Source organism: Pteropus alecto, unplaced genomic scaffold, assembly GCF_000325575.1.
Source record: "Pteropus alecto unplaced genomic scaffold, ASM32557v1 scaffold110, whole genome shotgun sequence".
NCBI lineage: Eukaryota > Metazoa > Chordata > Mammalia > Chiroptera > Pteropodidae > Pteropus > Pteropus alecto.
Genome location: NW_006431920.1, coordinates 4035913 through 4060039, shown reverse-complemented (window position 1 = coordinate 4060039; position 24127 = coordinate 4035913). Strand labels below are relative to the sequence as shown.

General features: G+C 35.1%; 1 protein-coding gene across 4 annotated transcripts in view; it reads left to right on the top strand.

Annotated features, from left to right (window-relative positions):
- AGFG1 (ArfGAP with FG repeats 1) overlaps positions 1-24127 on the top strand; it is a 66164-nt gene that overhangs the window by 5724 nt on the left and 36313 nt on the right. For all 4 annotated transcript variants that reach the window (XM_015585414.2, XM_015585413.2, XM_006906653.3 and 1 more), the window contains exon 2: positions 9401-9494. In XM_015585414.2, the coding sequence (XP_015440900.1) occupies positions 9401-9494 (94 nt within the window). The remainder of the gene's footprint in view (positions 1-9400; positions 9495-24127) is intronic.

The window sequence follows — 24127 nt, the reverse complement described above, 5'->3', positions numbered from 1 at the left end:
GTTCTCTGTTACCTCTGTGTCTTTGTGGGTCAGTGCCTTTTTATTCCTTTGCTGTCATTTCAGTGGAGTTTGGAGAGTGAAGACACTCTTGGGTTTTGTCCACTTTTAACTGGAATACCTTAGTTTATATCGTTACTTAAGTATTATTTTTTGGATGCTTGTCCTAAGTGTTATGAAGATGTTAGTGTAATATTTGTGACTTGCAAAACAAAAACCACCCCAAATAACAATTGTGGTTTACATTGTGTGTGCGTGTGTGTGTATGTGTGTGTGTGTGTGTGTATATATGTATGTACACATTCAGTGTTTTAATATTGGGTTCTGGATAATGTTTTGGACTATCTAGTACATACAGTGCTTGGCATCAACAGTCTGTAGAATCTTGATAACCTGTTAAAGACATCTTCCATCTGTTGTAGATTTGAAATGTATAATTTTTATAATATGAAACATTATTTATATGTAATATTGTTACTCACCAGGATTGAAATAGATCTTAATGTCAAATTGACGTTATTACTTTATGCCAACAATAGCCACCACATAAATTTCCACAGCCTATTACAATATTTTAACCATCTTTTCCACAAGGAGAAGAAAAACAGTTAATTAACTAAATAAGCGTTCTTACTTATTCATCGTGCACACATTGTTATTTGAATTGAACAAATGGCTGTTAGCAAGACTGAGGCATAGTTAAGAGCAGCATACTGGTGGGCATATGGAATGAGTCACACCATCTGGTTGCCATCATACCTGGGTGGCGGTCCTTAAAACTCCTCCCAGGGATCTGCATATGACTTAATTATACCGCAAAAACATATTGGGCTGCACCAGTAGGTGACTTTGGAACTTCTTGAAACCAATTAACTGGCAAACATGCTTTCAAAATATCAATGCTGGTGTTATTAAATGAGTCATTATTTAATTATTTTTTTTGCACTAAACCGAAGACTTAAAATGTGATTTTTTCTGGTTCCAGAATGGGTGGTACTTCAACATTGGCACTGTGGAAATAATGTGGTTTACTTGCCCAACACTTTTATCCAGTAGTATGACTAATGCATTACAGTAAAATATTTTACAAATACTGAAGTCACACGACAGCTAGACGAGGCTTAGCAAGAAAGGGAAGTGGCACCAGCTTTCAGGAATGCGCCTTACACATAAGTAGATAAATTACAATTCAGTTTTGATTAGTCAAGGATTTCGTTCATTAAAATGATTAAACCTGCTAGGTGGAGATGTTCTGCTAATGAGAAAAAAATTATTTTAATTAGTGTAAAAATTATGGTTACTATAGATAGTAATATGGAATCAGTATTAGTGTGTTTTCTTAAGTTACCATACGTTAGTGTTAACTTTTTTGGTGTATAGTTCTGTGAGTGTTAACACATATATCTGTATAGGTTCACGTAACTGCCACCACAATGAGAACATAGAACTGTTCCCTCACCCCTCAAGACTCTTCTTGCCTTTTCTTAATCCCTGGCAGCTACTGACCTGTTGTCCAACACTGCAGTTTTTTTTGCTGAGAATGTCATGTAAATGGAATCGTACAGTATGTAACCTTTCCCATTGCCGTCTTCACTCTCCACCGTGCCCTTAAGATTAATCCAAGTTAGTGGTCACGTATCTCAGTACTTTTATTTCTCCTTACTGCTGAGTAGTCTTCCATTGCTTGTGTATTTATTTACCATTTGAGGGACAACTGGATTGTTTCCAGTTTTTGATACATATCAGTAAAGCTGCTACAAGTACAGATTTTAGGGTGAACACACCTTTTTATTTCATTTGGATAAATACCTGCAAGTGAGTTTGCAAGGTCATAAGGCAAGTATGTTTAATTTTATTAATAAAATGACAAGCAGTTTTTTATTTTGATTATCCCTTTATACTGGTTTGGAAGTTGTAAATTCTATTTTTTTTTTTTTTATGGTCGCCATTGAAATATTCTTCATACTAACAGTCTAGAGTTAATCAGTATTTTAACGTTCCCCTAATAATACAAAGTCTTTAAAAAGCACAAAGTACCCTCACTTAAGTGCTACTGTTGGCAAAATGTTATCCTCCACACCTACCCCTGCATAAATTGGACTTTTTAAAATCAGATAATTGCTTGGATTTGCCTAAGTGTTTATCAGTTTCTTTGTTCACCCCTTTGTTAGGACCTTCTTGGTGTCATTTTTTTCCTTAAGGTATTTATAATATATGTTTCTTTAGTGAAGATCTCTTAGAGTAAATTCTTGGTTTATGTTTATCTGAAAATATTATTTTGATCTTATACTTCAAGGATAGTATTTCTGAGTTCACAACTGTTAATTTTTCTGACTAAAGAGAATATTCTGCTGTCTTCTGGTTCCCATTAACAAATCTACTTTTAGTTCAATTTTTTTCTCTTTGTCTTTTTAAGATATTCTTTTTATGTTTGTAGTTTCACCAAAATGTTTCTAAGTGTAGATTTTATTCTGATTTTGATAAGCTGTGTTTCCTACCTGTATTTGTAGAATCATGCCTTTCATTGGATCTGAAAACTATCCTCCATTTTCTCTTCAGATATCACCTCCTTTATTCTTTCAGTTCTCTCAAAAGCAAGAGCATAGATTAGATATATGTTATATCTTCTAATATATGTTATACCTCTCTTTTTCTTTTTCCCCCTCACAACCGGTGTCTTTCTTGTTTTCTTACATGTCTGTGCTGACTCCTTGGTTATTTCTTCTCTATGTCTTCTAATTCACCAATTCATTCTTTCGGTGCGTCTAATCTCTTTAACTGATTTGTCGAATTTTTAATTTCCACATTTATAATTTTTTATTTCTAATAGTTTTGGCTTTTAAATTTGCCTGTTCTGATAATTACATATATCTTGTTTAATTTATGTCATCTTTTACTTATTTTAATGTTTCCTGTTTATGTTTATCTGAAAATATTATTTTGATCTTATACTTCAAAGATAGTATTTCTGAGTTCACAACTGTTAATTTTTCTGACTAAAGAGAATATTCTGCTGTCTTCTGGTTCATTTTATAACTGTTCATTTTATATTTTGTATTTGATAATTCTAATATTAAAATTTGGGGGAGAGATGGTATAAGACTGTCGTGTGATGATTTTTATTGCAACTTCATATTTTATTCAACTTTACATTTCCAAATCCTGATAGCATATTTGGAAATGCTGTCTTGTGAGAGGATTTGCATACTTCTCTGCTGGGATCTAAGGGTACTACCAACCTGAAGCTACTTTAAATTTAACAGGGGCATCTCAGGTTCACTACTCTCATCTTGTCTTTGCTGTCGTGGTATTTGCCTTCTGAGCAGCACTGCATTTCGTGTATAACACAGGCCACTCTCTGGTTTCAGCTCAGAATTTTTTTTTATTTGGTCTTTTTTTCTTTTGGGGAGGTGGGTCCTTAGAAATTTCCCTTAACTTTGTAGAAAGCCCAGGAAACAATATGTTAACAATTATTGTGTGTGTGTTTTTTTTTTAATTTTATTTTATGGAGCATCAATTATTTTAACAGAGGGGCCTTTTCAGACTACCTAATCTGTCATACAATTGAAAGTAGAAATTAATGAAATTAAATATGCAAAATGCCAGTCTAGGTACTTTATAAATATCAGTTTCCTTTGGTTGTATTAACTTATATTTTGCCTACTAAATTGTAGAAGCATGCTTGATATCACATAGTTCATTGTTGGTTATTTTTTTGTGGACACTCCGTAGTCTTTTCTCATTTTAATTTTAATATATACTATACGGATTTTAAACTTGAATATTTTGTCATTTTATAGAATGAAGTATTTATTTCTACTTTTTGTTATTGTGGAAGTAATGACATGGGAACATTTAAATTTTTTTTGTATATAGAGTGAATGTGTAGAATGTTTTGTGTCAAATTGAACCTAGGTAGAAGTTATACCTCAATAGAGATCCAAAGGAATTTCAGTAGTTTCTTCTGCTCGATAGTTAACATATTTGGTGTATTTCTAACAATGATTCTGAGCTAGAGAGATTTTGCTGTCCTCTACCTCCCCCCTGGCGGGGGAGGACTTGGCAGTATCTGGAAAACATTTTTGATTGTCACTACTGGATTGGGTGTGCTACTGGCATCAGTGTGTAGAGGCCAGGGATGCTGCTTTACATCCTGCAATGCATAGGACAGCCCCCCGCCCATACAAAGAATTATTTGGCCCAAAATATTAATAGTGCCAAAGTTGAGAAACCTTGAATTAGAGGAATGAAGTGAAGATAAGGCGTTGATGCTGGTAGGTGTATTTGGGAGGAAAGGTTTTAGGCTTTTTAGGAAAACTGAAAGGAAGCCATAGGAAAATTCTCTCCGCTTATTTCCTTCTTCTGATTCCTAGCACAGACATTCCCATCCATAAAGCTAGGACTAAAGGTCCAAATTTTTGACTATTAATACTGGTCACTTGGACTTACCATTATTTCTTGCTATTTTTTTCTGTTATAGAATAATATAGATTCATTGTGGGAATCTTGGAGAAAATAGAAAAAATATCATTCAGTCTCATTATATGTATGTAAGGACTGTTAATGTTTTGGGGCATTTGGTTTGTCTGTTTTCTTTGGAGGTTTTTTTTTAATGCAGTTCTGAGATTGCTATATAATTTCATTTTAAAAAATTAAAACAAACTTAAGAATGCATAATGTTAGATAGTTTTATTGTCATTTACTTAAATACTTCCCCTTTGGTATCAAAATGTTTCTGATGTTTTCCTATTACAAATTATGATGAACATCTTGTACATAGTTAGCTACGTTTCAGAGGTAAAAGCAGCTGGTGAGCAAGCAAAGCTTCATCTGTATTTGCAGCTGCTCCCCAGCACTAGCATCACTGAGTCAGCTTCTCCTCAGATCATCAGGTATTAGATTCTCATAGGAGCTCCAGTCCCTGGTGCCAAAAAGGTTGGGGACTGCTGCAGGCTAAAAGGATATTACTGGGTCAAAAGGCTGGAATGAGATTCTTGACCCAAATTGGTGAGTTTATCCTGCCATCAGCGTGTGAAGACTACTCATTTACTACTGACTCATCAGTCTGCATTCTACTGATAGAGTCAGTCTTTAATTTTTCTTTTTACCAAACTATTTTATAAGCACATGATGATCCATGTATAGAGGTTTTGGAGGCTAAAAGAGGAAACATCCTTGTATATCCATGCATTGAGAATATAGTTAATCTGCTTGAATAAATGGGATTTAAAAGAACAATTAGAGAAATCAACATGAACAAATGTAATACTTCCTTGGAGTTATTCAGTTTATGTAATTAATGTGGCCTTGCAGAATTATGTCTGCTGGTTTTGTAAATCAAATTCTATTTTAAGTGCACTGAGAGAGCTCATTTAAAGAAATCTTGTGATAAGTGGGAAAAATGTACTTTCACAGTTTGATTGTGAGTACATTGTATTTGTTTCATAAGTTGAAAATTTTGTTATTTAAGTAATGAATACCTCCTTTATGCATAAATGGACCTTGTGATATGGTAGGAACTCAAGATCTGTGAGTGAATAAGCTATACATTGTACTGCTGTCTGTAAAACTTAACCGCCCCCAAAACAAACGAACAAACAGGGATTTCCTCATCTGATTGCTCCAAAATTTCTATCCAAACTGTACACCCTTGTAACAGTGTTTGACATTTTCTCTTTAGAAAGTAATTTTTTTGCCTTTTCTGTTTTTAAAAAGGATACTGTAAGAAAGATGGAAAGGTAAAGGATCGGCTGTAACGAGGAGGAGGTATTAGGGAACAAGGAGAGAGTCCAGGTGACTAAGTGAGAAGGAGAAAGAGGAATTTGAGAGAACAAAGATCATAAGTTAATTCCTTCTTGAATTGGTTTGGAGCTGGATGGGGGTGGAAATACATAATAAGCTTCCCAGAAAATGGTGAATTTAATCTTGTCTCATAATCAGGATGAGTTGGAAAACAAAGTGTATGCTTTAAATGAATAATAATGACTTTTGGAAATTTAAAAATTATCTTTAAAGCCTTGATTTGTTATTGCAAATTGTAAAGGTACTTGAAAGTAATTCACACTGTGGTTGTTTCTTCATAGTTAAATTTGAAAGTTTTACTAGGATGAAATTGCTGTGTTCAGTTTCTCCTACTGTGCAATCTTTATTTCTGAAGTATTGATTTACCAAGAGCTAGAAGGGAAATAATCTGTTAATTTAAAATTTAAACAAAGCAAAACATAATAACAAAACCTAACATTTCTCCACTTTGAAATGTGAAACAAAGTGCAGCTTGTCATAATTCAAAGCATGATCTGAAAAGTGAGCCATCTATCTATGACAGAAGGGAAAGAAGCAACAGGATATAAAAGTTGAGGAGCTTCTGTTAATTCTGAATTCTCTTTATTGTTTTGATTTAAAATATTGTAAATTTCTAGAATGCGACATACCATGTTTAATTATTCAAAAATGATTCCAAAATATTTTTGAAAGATTTTTGGTTCACTTGTTATTTCACATAATTTTAAATATCTTTTTTAATTAGCATGGATGATTGCAAAATGACTGTGACAGATTCTATAAAAATGTTAGTAATATACTCTAAAACCTGGATTCCAAATGACACCTTTACCTAAACAAGACATGACTCCAAAGTAATTTTATGAAACTTTGCATGGATTTCTCTGTTACTTTGCATCGATTATTTAACTCTTATTCTTGTATAACCACTTTGTGGTATTTGGACAAAATGTGAATAGTTCTTACTCTTTCTGAGTGCATTTCTATTCACTTTTTCATGTGCGTGATAAGACATCATCACAAAACTTAGGAAAAAGTCCTGTTAAGAAAAGACTTCAAGGTTGTAAAGGACCGTAAAAGTCATTTTCATGTATCCAGCTAGTTCACAAATCCCTTCTCCATGGTCCTGCTGTTTCCATTTGAACATTTACTACCTCCTGAGGTGATTAAAAATGTTCCTTATTATCAGTCGATACTTGAATTGATGGAAACATGGGACTTTATTCTTATCAATTGATAACTTCAAATTTCCTTGGGTTAGTTTTGATTTTCTATAATAGCCTCAAACTTAAACGTAGTAGCTATTTGACTAGAATATTTGCGTAGCTCCAAACTTAACACATCATCATTTTCTTAGGAAGTATGAAAACGTTTAAATAATTACTTTTTGAATTCTTTACCCATAGAGCTTTTCACATATAGTCTCTTCTTTCTCCATCAAAAACACACTAAAGCAATATTTGTATTTCCTAGGAATTCATGTGTTACAAGTATAATGTGGTCCTAACTAGGTACTCGAATTTATTTTTAAATATATTATTTAGTGTGGGTCTAGTCAAACTTACCTTGACATATCTGTTGTGGGAATTAATAAAGTAAAATAATTTTAAAATATTTTTAGTTTAAGTAAAAACAATGTTCCAAGTTTAAATGTGCTAACTATAAATGTTTTGCATTAATATGTAACTTTATAGAGTCAAACAGGGATTTCCTCATCTGATTGCTCCAAAATTTCTATCCAAACTGTACACCCTTGTAACAGTGTTTGACATTTTCTCTTTAGAAAGTAATTTTTTTGCCTTTTCTGTTTTTAAAAAGGATACTGTAAGAAAGATGGAAAGGTAAAGGATCGGCTGTAACGAGGAGGAGGTATTAGGGAGCAAGGAGAGAGACCAGGTGACTAAGTGAGAAGGAGAAAGAGGAATTTGAGAGAACAAAGATCATAAGTTAATTCCTTCTTGAATTGGTTTGGAGCTGGATGGGGGTGGAAATACATAATAAGCTTCCCAGAAAATGGTGAATTTAATCTTGTCTCATAATCAGGATGAGTTGGAAAACAAAGTGTATGCTTTAAATGAATAATAATGACTTTTGGAAATTTAAAAATTATCTTTAAAGCCTTGATTTGTTATTGCAAATTGTAAAGGTACTTGAAAGTAATTCACACTGTGGTTGTTTCTTCATAGTTAAATTTGAAAGTTTTACTGGGATGAAATTGCTGTGTTCAGTTTCTCCTACTGTGCAATCTTTATTTCTGAAGTATTGATTTACCAAGGGCTAGAAGGGAAATAATTTGTTAATTTAAAATTTAAACAAAGCAAAACATAATAACAAAACCTAACATTTCTCCACTTTGAAATGTGAAACAAAGTGCAGCTTGTCATAATTCAAAGCATGATCTGAAAAGTGAGCCATCTATCTATGACAGAAGGGAAAGAAGCAACAGGATATAAAAGTTGAGGAGCTTCTGTTAATTCTGAATTCTCTTTATTGTTTTGATTTAAAATATTGTAAATTTTTAGAATGCGACATACCATGTTTAATTATTCAAAAATGATTCCAAAATATTTTTGAAAGATTTTTGGTTCACTTTTTATTTCACATAATTTTAAATATCTTTTTTAATTAGCATGGATGATTGCAAAATGACTGTGACAGATTCTATAAAAATGTTAGTAATATACTCTAAAACCTGGATTCCAAATGACACCTTTACCTAAACAAGACATGACTCCAAAGTAATTTTATGAAACTTTGCATGGATTTCTCTGTTACTTTGCATCGATTATTTAACTCTTATTCTTGTATAACCACTTTGTGGTATTTGGACAAAATGTGAATAGTTCTTACTCTTTCTGAGTGCATTTCTATTCACTTTTTCATGTGCGTGATAAGACATCATCACAAAACTTAGGAAAAAGTCCTGTTAAGAAAAGACTTCAAGGTTGTAAAGGACCGTAAAAGTCATTTTCATGTATCCAGCTAGTTCACAAATCCCTTCTCCATGGTCCTGCTGTTTCCATTTGAACATTTACTACCTCCTGAGGTGATTAAAAATGTTCCTTATTATCAGTCGATACTTGAATTGATGGAAACATGGGACTTTATTTTTATCAATTGATAACTTCAAATTTCCTTGGGTTAGTTTTGATTTTCTATAATAGCCTCAAACTTAAACGTAGTAGCTATTTGACTAGAATATTTGCGTAGCTCCAAACTTAACACATCATCATTTTCTTAGGAAGTATGAAAACGTTTAAATAATTACTTTTTGAATTCTTTACCCATAGAGCTTTTCACATATAGTCTCTTCTTTCTCCATCAAAAACACACTAAAGCAATATTTGTATTTCCTAGGAATTCATGTGTTACAAGTATAATGTGGTCCTAACTAGGTACTCGAATTTATTTTTAAATATATTATTTAGTGTGGGTCTAGTCAAACTTACCTTGACATATCTGTTGTGGGAATTAATAAAGTAAAATAATTTTAAAATATTTTTAGTTTAAGTAAAAACAATGTTCCAAGTTTAAATGTGCTAACTATAAATGTTTTGCATTAATATGTAACTTTATAAATAGAGTATATAATAGTAACTTTGTAAAATATTTTCTCTTTTAGGCGAGGGTTGAATCCCCCACACAGGGTGAAATCTATCTCCATGACAACATTCACACAACAGGAAATTGAATTCCTGCAAAAACATGGAAATGAAGTAAGTGTTTTTACAATTTCAACTTTTTTTGTTGGCAGTCATTTTAATAAGATTTAATAAGTTGTTTAGAATGGTGAATTTCACTGCCTAAAAAAAGTTATTTTTGTGTTTTATAATTTAGCTATTTTAGAATGAATAATGTATTTAGAATTAATGCCTAATCTCTAAATACTTTGCCTTAAACTTGAGGTAAAACATACGGATTTAAAACTCATCAGGGTTGACTGTAAAAGGCATTTTTGAAGGGTATTTTCTATTGGAGTAACTGTTCGTCTTTGGTTTAAAAGGTGAAAAACAGAGAAAAAGAATGAACTTTGAGGTACTCTTGTGAACTTGTGAGGATGCTGTGTGATCAGCTTACACCTGAGGTCCCTTTTACTGTGCTTTTAACTTGGGATGCATACACGATGTGTACCATTGAGCAGGTGCTCAGCGGGGAGGTTGGTTCTTGAGGGGCAGCCTAGTGTCATGGGGAAGCCAGTGGTGTAAAGGTTTGGAGAGGAGCGTTGTCCTTCCACTCGCTTTCGTGGGCTTTAGTAATTCCATTCTGTCTGTTTGCTTTCTTGTTTTTAGTTCCATGTTCTGCATTAGTAAAAGTGGTGATCTAATATTCTTTTAAAAAACTATAAAATTATCAAAGAAAGTGGGAATATTTTGTAATCTTGGGGTAAGGATGAGCCAGTCACCCAGTTGATTAATAATAGCCATTATTACTTCACAGGCAAGTCTTAACACTTCCTAGAAAGGAAACAGTAGTTTACTTGTAATATTCTGGTTGTGTATTTTTGATACAGGAGGCAGAATGTAAGTTAATACTAGTTTCAGTCTCCTTTTCACCTTCAGAAGTTGTATGTGAGCATTTTTCACTCTGCCTCTCTCTTCTCAACACTTGGATAGTAGTATCTTAAACTTGACTGCCTACTTGTGATGCGTGTGTGTTTTTGGTTCTAAAATAGTGAAGAAGTATAAATTCAAGATAATGAAATATTTTTAAATACATGACTTATAGAAGTGAGCACACTTTGAAGTCTCCAAATTTTACTGATAAAAAATTATTTTATGTGATCAAGTTCCAGAATGATATGGTACATTACAGGAAACCTAAAACTAGATGAAAGAACAGAGGTTTGTAATGACAGTTAAATATAGAATAATATAATTATGGATTAAAATAAAGTTTAAACTATTTGTATAGTTTGGGATTAGCCTAGTAACTTTAAATTTCTTTCTTAGAGTGTTGGCCTAGCATGCAAAATTTTGGACATTAGAATGGTGTGAGAAATAAAAGAATCTGTTCTGATCTTAGATTAAAAGTCTATTAGACAAAAAAAAAAAAAGAGTCTGATGACAGTTGATAACTGGAAAGGTAACAGTCTTTTGGAGAAGTAAGTAAAAACGTCCAAACTTGTCAGTAGGTAAGGTTAGATGGAGACTTGTCCCAAAATACTAACTTTTTTTTTTTTAATGTGGTAATAACACTTAACATGAAATCTACTGTCTGAAAAAGATTTTAAGTGTACAGTACAGTATTATGAACTGTTGGCACAGTGCTGTACAGCAGATCTCCATCACTTACTCATCTTGCGTAACCGAACTGTGTACCTGTTGAACAGCAGCTCCCCAGTTCCCCCGCCAAGCCCCTGGCAGCCGCTGTTCTACTTTCTGCTTCTGTGATTTTGACTATTTTAGGTACCTCATGTAAGTGGAATCATACAGTATTTGTCCTTCTGTGACTGGCTTATTTCACATTAGCAAAATGTCCTCAAGGTTATCCATGTGTCGCCGGTGGCAGGATTTCTGAAGGAACAGTTTTTAAACTGTAACATCAGAATAAATTTAGAATACATTAAAGGAAATATTTGATTTTAGGCAACCCATTATATCAAAGAGTAGAAACAAAATAAACATTAGGGATGACTGGAATGGTTTCACGAATCTTAAATTCTCAAGAGCCATGCAGATTGATAGGCCACTTCAAACATTCGTCATGACAGTCACTGCTCGGTCCTGTGGGTGCAGTTACAGATGTTACGTAGGCTTAGCTGGTGTAGGGCTCCCAGTATAGTTGAAGAGGACAGGTGTGTAAACACATATTTATTTCATGGCGTTAGGTAATTAATGATAAGAATAAGAAGTTTCAGATGTAATATGGGAGACAGACTCCATCTGTTGGTGAAAAGGAGAGGCTTGGGAAGATGTCACAAAGGGGATAAAATGTTTGCTGGTGTTTGAGGGTAACTAGCTCTTAAGCCGGCAGGAAAAGATACTGACGGCAGAGCAAACGCAGTGTGCATGGAAAAAGGGAAATTGGCAGTGGCTCTTATTGCTAGAAAACATGCCAGCCTTTTAAGTACTTAAGACAGACATTCCTTCTTGTGTCCCTAAGGACATCTTAGGGCCCAAATACCAGGTTAGGTATATTTGATTCTTTGCAGTATTAGCAGAATCTGGGTTCTTAAAAGCTCAAGAGATGTGTGTGGAAAGTGCGGATTGATATATGAAGTGTGGGATGGTACAACTTCATAAAAATACTTTGACTTCAAGTACATGTGCTCTATTATCAGTTTATCTCATTTAAACAGTTAAATCTTAAATATAGCATGCGTAGAGAAAAGTATAGATTTTAATTTTTTATTTCAAAATATGTTGCCATATTTCAACTGTGTGTCATCTTTCAGTTGTTTGGAAAGAACCATACACAGTCACACATTTTGGATTAAAAAGGCACTTGTCAGTCTGTGCATTTTGTGCGTGAATCGGTTTGTGCCTGAAGAGGAGTGTTTCTGAAGTTCAAAGATCAGAAAGTATATTGACTCTGGGAGCAATCTTGGATCTTCTACCCCGTGGGGGAGTTTTAGTGTTCTGAGGGGCACGTTTGGTTGTCACGATCAAGGGTGTTACTGGCTTAAGCAGATAAGTTCCGTGGTTGCTGGATGACTCACAATGTGTTGAACAGAATTAACCCACATTCCATGTGCTTTTCATTTTTTATGGGAAAAGCTTGTTGACAGTCATCTGCATATAACTTAAATCTGTTGTACATGCTTGCTTTGTAGTTGTAAAGAACTTATTGCCAAAGAGAGTCATGCTGTTAAGTCCAGAATTGGTGGGAGGGGACTACCAAGTTATAGGGCAAAGGGCATGGGCACAGGGAGACAGTTGGGGCCATCAGTGCGATGGCTCAGCACATGTGTATCTAGGGAAGATTTCACTTTTCATTTAGAACCTTAAGAGTTGTTCACTGTTAGGAAAATCACAAAACTGATGGCAACACAACTTACGGTACTTGAGTCATCATCGGTAGCTGTGGTAAGCAAACACTGTTATTACTATTCATGAATATGTATCAAGGACACAGTGTTTATAACAGTATATTAATAGTTTCTGCATAAGGAGTTTACAAATAACTTGACTATTTAGTGTTCTCAGACTCCTACAGTGTGTTCAGTGGAGCAGATATGTACATTATTAGGTTATAGAACATAGTATGCCAGATGTTAGTAAAATATTTTGCAGCAATGCAAGCATTTATTATTTGCTGAAATGGTTTTGACATTTTTTCCCAAAAGTAAAATATTTCACAAAAAATTTCCATATATTGTAAGCCTTTCTTTTGTATCAGAATATCAGAAGCTACTTTAAAAATGTGCGTGTGTGTGTGTAGTTTCCTCCATATGTTCTCTTTTGTGATATTGCGGGTAAATCATGGCCCTAAAGTTAAAGGAATTTCACTATTAGATTAATTTCTGATTATCAAAGTTAATGGAATGAGTGCTGGCAAACAGTGTTATCGATAATTCAGTAAAAAGAAAATTAGAAGTAATTTTATTTTGAAACAGTTTTTCCTTTCTAGTAGCAAATTAACCTTCCTGATTATGTTTTAGGATTGAGAGTAAAGAGGTTAGTTACTATTGATACTCCACAGGCATAAAGTCTACATGTAGAAATAAAATTATGCATTGATTGACAGTATTTGATCTTTATGCTAGATTATAAAAATAACCCTCAAACAGCATCTGTTGTTTATTTTTAAAAACCTTAGAACAGTAGACCTGTAAGGAACGATGCCCTTTCTCCCTGTTTACAGTCATGATCGATTGATTCTTTATTCTTGAATCAGAAATTTATTAATCGCCTACTGTGTACTAGGGACTGTCCTCGGGTGCTTGGGGTACAGTGTTCAGCAAAACCAGACATGATTTGTACCCTTACATAAAGCTCACAGTCTAGTGGGGGAAAATTTTTTTTTTTCAATTCCATTTCAGTATAAGAGTGAGAAAGGGCTTCAGTTTGGAGTTGCAAATCCTTGGGAGTATAGAGACAGTATTCTTCAAGCAGTTATACTTACTATTTAAATAGACCCTATTTTATGATTTAGGCCTTTTAGGCAGTGAAAATCTCATCTTTGAGAAAGATTGGAGCTATTTTTTAATCAGAAACAAGCACTGCCACAACTGAAAATATTTTTGTTTCTCAAAAAATTATAATTCAGAATTCACGTGACAGTTTAAAATCCAGATATCATTTTATGATATATTATACTCATAACTTATTATGAGATTAAATAGGACACTAGTTGTTATTTCCTAAATCTTCCTGTCCTATAATAAGTGTTGGTTATTCTCGGTATATAATAGTGGACTTTGAAAAATGGAATGCCAGTATCAGAAAGAGCCTATGGGACATTATCAGAACAAAGACAGTGAGCTTTTGAATGAATCCTGAATCAGTGCATGGAACTGTCGTTTCTTTTAAGTTTGATTTAAAACTGAGCAATCTAACTTAGACTGCTTCTCTGTAGAGGAATTGATAAAATTGGGCAGGGCTTGTTAAATATTCCTTGAAGCATAGTGGTCTTGTGCATAAAGGATTAGATTTGGACCTTGTGGGTTAAGAATGTTGGACAAGATGCCTTTGAGTCTCAATTTCTACAGTTGTAAAATAGTAACAATGATATCTTTATATAGAAAGGTTAGAATACTTTGATCTCAGAACTGTGAAAATTCCCAGAATATTTCTTGTTGAATGATATAGATATTCAGATTTTTATTGAATTAGAATCTAAGGTAATGGATGTAATAGGAGAAGGATTATCAATATTTCCTTCACTCTTTGCTCAGAGTGGTTTTCATTGGGAGTTTTTAGTTGTCATAGAACACAATAGTGTCATTTACATTACTATATAGGTTTTGTATTTAAACTGTTGGAGAATTTAAACTTTGAATTTATAGCTTAAATAATAATAAAAACTGGCAGTTCTTTTACATATTCAGTGTCATCATTGAGTGGCAGAGTTAAGATACGTATGTGGTACCCCAGGATTTACGGTTACATTGTTGGATTGCTCTCCCAGGTCACATATTTGTTTTTCTCCAGCTTGTCATTCTTCTCAGACATTCCAGCTCCCTCTCACCTCTCAGCTTTTCTTGTTTCTTTCTTTTCATTAAGTGCGTTATCTTTTTTAAAAAAATCTTATCTGCACCTAATTAAAAATATGAATTGTTAGACTTGTTTGTTCTTTTTAAAACATTTTATTATGGAGAAGGTTATATATCTATACAAGTAGACAGAATAATGTAACAAACTCCCATCAGCTTATAGTCCTGTCCCTTTTTTATTATTTTGAAGCACATCTAAGTCATACAATTTCATCTGTAAATTCATCAACTAATGTTATCCCTAAAAAACAAGGATTTTAAAAAACATAACCACAATACCATTTTTGTGTCCATAAAAGTTAACAGTAATCTAGTTATGTAGCCAGTGTTCAAATTTCCTTTAGTTGTATAAATTTCCTTTTTTTCCTTTCCCTTAAGAGTCTTTTTGACTCAAGATTCAAGGCAGGCCTACATGTTACGAGTGGAAATATGGGTTTTAAAACTGTACTTCTGATAAAGGATTGCAGACTAAGTGGGTCATGGTCCAACCTGCAAAGGCCTGGCTGGGACAAAGCGGCTTCTTGGCGTCTGTATCACTTGCTTTGTGGGATAGAGACACATTTGGTTCTGGACTGGGAGATGGGGGCGGTCTCAGACCAAGTGACTACTCTGGGTCTGGGTACCCTTTAACCTGGGGACCTTGCCATCTTAAGTCCCTGGGAAACAGGTACTTAGATGACTTCTAGGCCTTGCAGCAAACTCTCGACACAAATGCCCATAGTATACATCTGAATTGTAGTCCTTCACTTGTGTCTTTTTTATTGCTTTAGCATCAGCTGCTACTCTGGCTCTTGAAGTTGACGTTGGGTTCTTTCTACAGAGCAGGAATCCTGTTTGGCTGTTAGGATAAAAACTGGCATCTCTTCAAGAAAGGATGCCATCTGGTTGTAGGGTGCATTATCAGCTGGTAAGAAGAAAACTTGAAACAAGTTCTGGGCCCATAGATTTTTGAGGAATTGCTGACGTTACTGAAGGTTTCTTTATTCTGTTCAATGAAATTTAAGCCATTGTGCACAGGCAAGATCAGCTATGTATAGAGAGTAGCCAGAGGCTATGTCTGGTAGGAACTTCTTGAAGATTTAGATACGTTTTGTCAGTCTTCTACTGGACCCTGGATACGGCTGGTTCCCCTAGGATGACCTCATACTGGCCTGTAATGCTGAGATCTTTCCTAGGATGGAGTGGCTGCGAGCCCTCACCTTCTGGTACCAGAACTTGTTTTTTTTTGCCACCGATTGCAGTGTGGTGCAGGTGAGTGGGGTCTCCTGGTAGCGTGAGAGCTGTGGTGCAGCAGCTGCTCTGCTTGCAAGGGGCCTGGTTGGGCTACCTGCTGGATTGTCTCTCAGAGCCCCTCTCTCATGATGACAGTACAAGATTCTGGTTTCCATCAGAGGCTGCTCAAAGCTACAGCACAGCAGCCAGATCTGCCTGTCTTTCCCGCCACAACATTTTGTTATGAAATATTTAAATATACATAAAAGTTAAAAAATTGTTCAGGGAGAGTAAACATTGTGCTGCTATATTTGCTTTAGGTACATATACTTACATATCTATCCATTTGTCATCCACCTTATATTTTTCTTGAATTTCAAAGTAAGTTGCAAACAGTAGTTCACATCACCCCTAAGATCTTTAGTATATCATTAATTAGAATTCATTATTTGTTAATTTTTTTAAGGTACAATTTACATAATAGTGAAATATAAAAATCTGAAGTGTACCGTTGGAAGAGTTTTGGTAAATGCAAAGCCCTGTAAAGATATACTCCAAAGCCCTATAAAGATAAAGAACATGACCATCATTCCAAAAAGCTTCTTGACATCCCTTTCTCTTTAATCGCTCTCCCTTCCAAGGGCAGCTACTGTTTTGATTTTTATTCATATTCATCTAAGTAAAATATTAAAGAATATGCTTTTTTGGTATGAAACGTCTTTTGAGAGTTAGGCATGTGGATGCATGTAGCTTTTTTTTTTTATTACTGAGTGCTATTCTATTACATGAATATCAGAATTTATTCATTCTTTGTGAGATACATGTTTAGTGAGTATTTTCTTCTGGTCTGTGGCTTTCTCATTAATTTTCTTGTTCGTGTCTTTTGATAAGCAGAAGTTTGTCTTTTTGGTGAAATGTGTCAATTCTTACTTTTGTATTGCTTTCTCCACTCTGTCTTACGAAATCTCTGCCTGCTCTCAAATCATGAAAATAGTCTCATTTTATTTTAGAAGATTTGAAAACTTTAGCTTTTATGTTTACATCTATGCCCCAGCTCAGATTAATTTTAGCATATGATGTGATGGAGGTCAAGGTTCATATTTTTCCATGAATCTATATAGTTTTCCAGCTCCATTCGTTAAAAACACTTTCCTCAATGCCTTTGTCAAAAATGAAATGACCTTATAAGTATGGATATGTTTCTGCACTCTCTATTCATTTATTTATTCCTTGGTACTTAGGCCAGTGTCACACTGTGTTGAAGTCAGTCTTGAAGTCAGGTAGTGCAGGTCTTCCAATTTCATTTTTTAAAAAATTGCTTTACATATTTTAGGTCACAAGTTGGCAAACATGGCCACCCAGCCAAATTTGGCCTGTTGCTTGTTTTTATAGGGCCCATGTGAGTGATCTACTATTGTTTGACATCCAGGCCAAGTTCGGTTTTCCTACTCTGCCCTTGTCATCCCTGTCCCCTCTGGCAGCTTCTGGTACCAAATGGCAGAACCTTGTTTGGGAGTTGATGACTCAGTGACTTTTGGCCAGCCGCTCAGATTGAAATGATTGGCCCTTCAGGGAGGACAGAAAGGAGCATTGGGATCTGAGTGTCACTGAGACAGAGACTGAAAGTGACCAGGTTGGTTATTCAAATTATCTGTTTCTCGTATCAGTTTTGATGAATTATATTTTTCAGGGAATTTGCCCAAGTTATCTAAAGTGTCATATTTATTGATATAAATTGATTTCAAGTAGTCCCTATTTTGTAATATTTATAGGGTCTACAATAATTTTGATCTTTATTATTTCTTCCGTTTACCCTAGGTTACTTTCTTTTTCTTTGTTAAGGTAGAACTTAAGGTCATTGATTTAAGAGCTTTTCTAATAGAAATTTAAAGCAAATTTCTTGAAGCTCTGTTTTAACTTCTTTGTACAAATTTTGGTATCTTTTTTTTGTTTAGTGCTGAATGTAGAGTATTATCTGATATTTATATTGTTCTTATGTAGTGATAGGCCATGTTGAAGCATTTTAGCTTTGATTTTCAGAGTGTGTCTTTAATGTACCCATGTATGGGGGTGTGTGTGTGTCTGTGTGTGTGTGTCTGTGTGTGTGTGTGTCTGTGTGTGTGTATCTGTCTGTCCATCATTGGGGTTTACTGAGCCTCTTGATCTATAAATTTGTCTTAAGTTAGAAAAATTTTGACCATTTTTCCTTCACTTTTTTCTGCTTCATGCTCGCTCAGCTCACCACTCGAGGCTTCAGCGGTGTGCATCTAGTCATTTCGTTATTGTCTCACCGTTCCCCGAGGCTCTGTTATTTTTTTTCCTCAATCTTTCTATTCTTCAGATTTCGATTTTCAAATTTACTACCTTTTTCATCTCCACTCTCCAGGTTTCAGATTGACGATTTTCTATTTATTCCCACCTGACTCTTCCAAACTCCAGTTTTTACTTTGGAGTTAATTTGATATGTTTTTAGTTCTAGAATTTGCATTTGGTTCTTTTCTGTGGTTTCTGTTTCTTTGCTAAGATGTTATACAGTTTTATTGATGGTAAGCATGTTTTGTTCGATGCTCTTCAGTGTAGGTGTTCTAGCTGCTTTAAATCATGTCTGCTAATTGCGAAGTCTTCATCATCACAGATCTGTCTCTGCTGATTGCCTTTGTTTTTGATTATGGGTCATACTTTCCTGTGTCTGTGAATGTCTAGTGATTTTGATTATATTCAGAACATTGGCAATGGTGTATTTGTGTAGCCTCTGGATTTTCTTTTGTTCCTCCAAAAAGTATTGGTTTTGTTTATTTGTTTGTTTTATTCATCATTTAGTTTACTTTAGCAAACTGCTTCTTCTGGTGGATGTCAACTAAAATCCCTACTCAGTCCCTTTAGTCTTTAATTGAACTGCTTGGAGTCCGCCCTGTATATGCTCCCCGGTCTGGGCAAAGTCTGTAGGTTTCATAGCTCCTACTCTCTGATCTCTTCCCTCCTTGGATTTACCCCTCGCTTTCCAGTTGTGGTGGTTGTGGTGAACTCTGTCTTTCAGCTTTATGGGGTTCAACTGAGTTTTAGCAGCCCTGCATGGCACTGGCTTAGGCCTGATTTCAAGTGATGATCCTTAAAAAACAGCGAATAGGTAGTATCATTTCTTTCTTAAAATTCCTCTCTAGTTTCTGTTTGCTTGTGGTGGTTCATGAGTCTTCTGATAGATTTTATAATGTGTCCAGAGTTGTTTTCTGCTGGAAAACTGGGTTTCAATATGAGCTACTCTGACAGTCCTGGAGATTGAACCTACTCGGCTTAATTTTTAACTTGCCCTCTGGTTATTTGCTGCTGTTCTCTCTCCCCTCTCTCCCCTCTCTCCTTCCTTCTGCCTCCCTTCTCTTCTCCCTTCCCCCTCACTTTTCCCTTTCCCCCTCGCTAAGCCCAGTCATGTCAGCAGTTTTCCATTTTCTGGACCTCGATGCTTCTGTCCACATAGTGCCAGTATTCCTCTGCCATCTCAGTTACCTATAAATTGGTAGTTGAATTTAGTAGCTGCTTAAGATTCACATTTAATTTGGGGAAGGGGAGGTTCATAGGTTGGGTGGTATGTTCTTTTATGAAGAGATGCATTTTGGGAGGTGTGTGTGGTTATGTTAGCTGTTAATAGTAACTATGCCTACTCTAATAGTAACTCTTAATTACAGATTGTAAAATGGTGATATTCTAATTTAGTGATTTTTCCAAATAGTCTGGGAACCTGTTGGGGATGTTTGAGATTTTTTCAGGGGTTCTGATGCAGGACGGGGCGAATCCCCCCCGAGTAGATTCAAGTCCTACACTGAGGTAGAGAGGCTCTTGATGGAACACAGCAAAGAATCCAAGCACACACCAGAGTCAAAAGGAAGATTTATTAGCGAAGGGATAACACTCCATAGACAGAGCGTGGTCTCTTCTCAGAGACAAAGAGTGAGAGAGTAGAGAAGGACAGAGAGACAGAGAAAAGACAATGGGGGGACCCCATTCTGGGAATTCAGTTTATGTATCATTCTTAGTTTCTATGACTTAACCAGTGTGAAGACTTTGTTTACCTCTTTTCCTGTGATGGTATGGGTATGCAGTGTGACAGGAACGCGTACATAGGGAGAATGCCTCTTGGCAGTCTCCAGCCTTTGATCTATAGCTTCCTCCTGGATTTTGGCCCTAGGGAATAAATGTAGGTTTGACTTGAAGACTGTTTTCCCTTCATGGTATGAGTAAATGGTTGGTTAGTAAGCCGAGCAGAAATCTTCCTTTGGCCTGGCTGCACATTGCAGTATCTGAGTATAGCTTGATTTAACATTTAGTTCTCATGCCCCCTCCTTACATTATTAGTTCCATAAGGTCAGAACATTTTAATAGTAATTCTCAGGCTGTTTGCTGTTTTTACTCCCATTCTCATGAGCATACAATGGAGTTTTCCAGAAGCTACACAACGTAAAAAGGCAGAAGAAGATGAGGAATCACTGTCTTCTCTTTAACCAGGCGTTAATGAAATGTGCAAAAATGTAAAACGGTGCCATTCTTTTCAGTAATTTTTTTGTTTTAGAAAATATAGCTTCATATAGCTTTTTTTAAATACGTAAAAGATAGTTACGTCAACATGCAGTAGTTTTATCGTTATTCTTTAAGTACATTAAAATGACTCAGAAATATCAGTAGATAATAGTGCATATAAACAAAGCCATTTGTGGTCCTCAGTTTATGTATCATTTTAACTGTTTTCAAAATAATGAGTTAGTTCCATAGCATCTTCCAACTATTAGGATTTTTTGGTCCTATCACTATGAAATTATTTATTTGATATGTTTCAGTCAGTTGCAGTTATTCTTATCGATGTTCAAATTGTCCCATTTGGATAATCTGTTTTGGAAACCTGCTTAAAGTTCACCTCTTCTGCAGATCTCATTTTTACTTAGAAGAGCTTTGCCTGCATAGTTCTTTTTTCTTTTTTAATTAACCTGTGAGCCACCCATATATTTTCAAATGTTCAAAGAAAGTTAATTGTTTCTTCTCCTCCTTATGATTGATTTGCATAGGATGTGGTACAGGTCAAGTTTGCATCAGAGGCTTGTTTTGTGTTTGGGCCAGTGTGTGTCTGTTTCTTAGCCAGAAAGTTGCATTCCCAACCTTAGTCAGCTGCCTGGCAAGTGCATGCCTTTAGTCACCAGGACAACCAGACAAAGAGTGTCAGTACAGATCTATCACTTATCATTGAGCCTTAGATTGACCTAAACAATGAATGAGTAGTGTTGGTGTTAGAGGTATTGATGCTGCCCCTAAAACATTGATAACCAACAAACAGTTCTTATTTCATATCAAGACAAGTAAGCTCTTCTTAGTATTCATTTCTACAGGAAATGTGATCAGACAGAGCAGCTTGCCCATTCTTGCTCCCTTGCTCAACTACTCATTTGTTCTAGTTGTATTATGGGAAATGTTAAAAAAAAAAAAAAAAAGTAAAACTTAACTCTGTAGCAAGACAGAAACATAAGCCTTTGGTTAATTTTTCCTTCTTGGTAAGCTTGATTATCAGAGTCATACTATCTTTGGGAATGAGAATGCTTTGCTTTAAGAGGCTTCACAGGTTAAGTTTAGAACAATTGGAACTAAGACACTGGAGGGAATTTTTTTCCTTTTTAGAGAATGATTCTAAAATTCATTTAAAAGAATGAAAAAGTAAAGCTAGCCGGGAAGAATTTATACAACAGAGAGTAAATAGGGTTAGCTCTACTTAGATATTAAATATATCTCTGTAGGCAATAATGTGCAGTATTAACTTAATAATAATCATACTCTAGTGCAAGATGCGGCACAGTTCTGTGGACTAGCTCCTGAGATATACTCTAATCTTTATGTATTTTAAATATGTATATGAAGTTGTTATAAAAGTAAATGAAGTTCATTGGTCCAGTGTGGTTATTCAGTAAACGGAGAGTCAATTAGAATGTTAAATGACATGGTATACCAAAATGAATTTCAGAAAAATTTTAGAGTTAAAATTTTAAAGCCTAAAAATTTAGAAAATAGCTTCAAAGTATTGCCCTATAAGATACTTATTAATTTTAAAGTGAGAAAGTATTGACTTGACTATGGTAATTTTAACCAAGTCATCAAAGTTGATATCACCAGGAATAGGGCAAATTGACATCACGTGCCTCCTGATAAGATGCACTGAGAAGGGTACAACATCACTTATGGTATTTTTTTACCCCAAAATGTATAGCATGAATTGAATCATGAGGAAACATAAATTAAGGGACGTAGTACAAAATGGTACAAAATTAGGGGACATAATACTGGCCTGTACTCTTCAAAGCTGCCAAGATCATGAAAGACAAAGACAGATTAAGGAACTGTTCTAGATTAAAGGAGACTCAGGCAGGACAGTTTTGGATTCTGTACCAGGAGAGCCTTTTCCTTTTGTTCCAGAGGACATTATTTAGATAATATAAAATGTTGATTTTCTGATATTGATAATTTTGCTATGGTTATTATACAAAAGTGTTTTATTTTTAAGAGGTACATATTTATAGGTAAAGATTCATGTCTAAGTGGTTCAGAAAAAAATGTATCTATCTTGAGAGAATGATAAAGCAAATGTTAACCTTAGAAACTTCAAGAGTATGCAGGGCTTCTTTCTGCTACACTTGTAACTTTTCTGTAAAACAAATTATTTAGTAACTAAAAAACCAGGCAAAACTAAATTATAGTGTTTCTGGATGTATAAACTTAGAAGTGGACACAAAGAAATGATTACCTCAAAAATTAGTAGAAAACGTAGCTATGTTTTTAACATTTAAATGTGTAAGGACTTTGTACACTAAAAGTAGTAGAAGAAATCAAAAAGTAAAAATTGATAAATGTGACTAGCTAAAACGTGGAAACTTGTTAAAGACATAGCAGACAAAATAATAAGGGAAACAAATCTTTTTGTTACCCATACAGGGTAATTTACATGTCATCTTAGTTTGAGAAAGTGGGGCAATTGATGACTTTTCTTGAAACTGCTGTGGCTTCAAAACGATAAAATAACTCTTACATTTAAAAAATTCTATAATTTAGAATGCACATTCATGAATGAATGTGTGTTTAGGGGTGGAGAGTGCTTATCAAGCTCATGTTTCTCACTGAAGGAAGAAAGGGGGAAGGCTCCCTGCCCTGGGAAAACCACAAAACACACAACACAGAGCTGCTTGGACCAGGAATGGACACTTAACCATAGGAGTCAGCGGCTAATCAGACACTCTTAAAAAATTGAAGTAAGGGTCACAGGAGGCAGGATTCACTTGACGAAATCACTTGAATGGAAAAGGCAGTGTATAGTTGGGCCATGTGCAGTCTAACAAATAAAGAAAATTGTACTAAGATAGCAGGAGAAGGAATTAGACATAGTATGAGAAGCAGAAGTGATAAACTGTGTTTGGGGGTGGAGGTAAGTAAGGGAGGGCTAAGGAAACAGACACTCAGATCACCACCTCGGTCCCAGATGGCTTCCTCTTTGCAACCCAGGTTCCCATAAACTTTTTGTCTTGTGTTCTTGAAGTGTTGCTGTATGCTTCCCCTACACTTGTTTTATCTGACCTAGCGTGGCTGGATTTTCGTTCTTCACACCCTTACTCAGTTGTATGTGACATGGAGACAGTAAGTGAAATAAGGTCTGGAGTGTGCCGTGAGTTGTGTATACTGCCTTGTACTGAGTCTCCACAGTTGGTGTCCCAGTCATGCCACCGTTCTCTTTGACAACCCACGGACACTTGCTTTTTCCACCGCACTTTATTTCTCTCTAGTGCTCCAAATATTTGTTTCTTTTATCTTTTTATTTCTTTGTACTTACCAGTTATTTAGAAAACAAGTGTGAAATATCTATTAATGCTCCCTGAAACTTATCTGGTACATTTTCTCTTTTATTCTCAAGGGAATAGTTATATGTAGTAATTGGCCCTGAGTCCTCACTCTTGGAAAGATCTT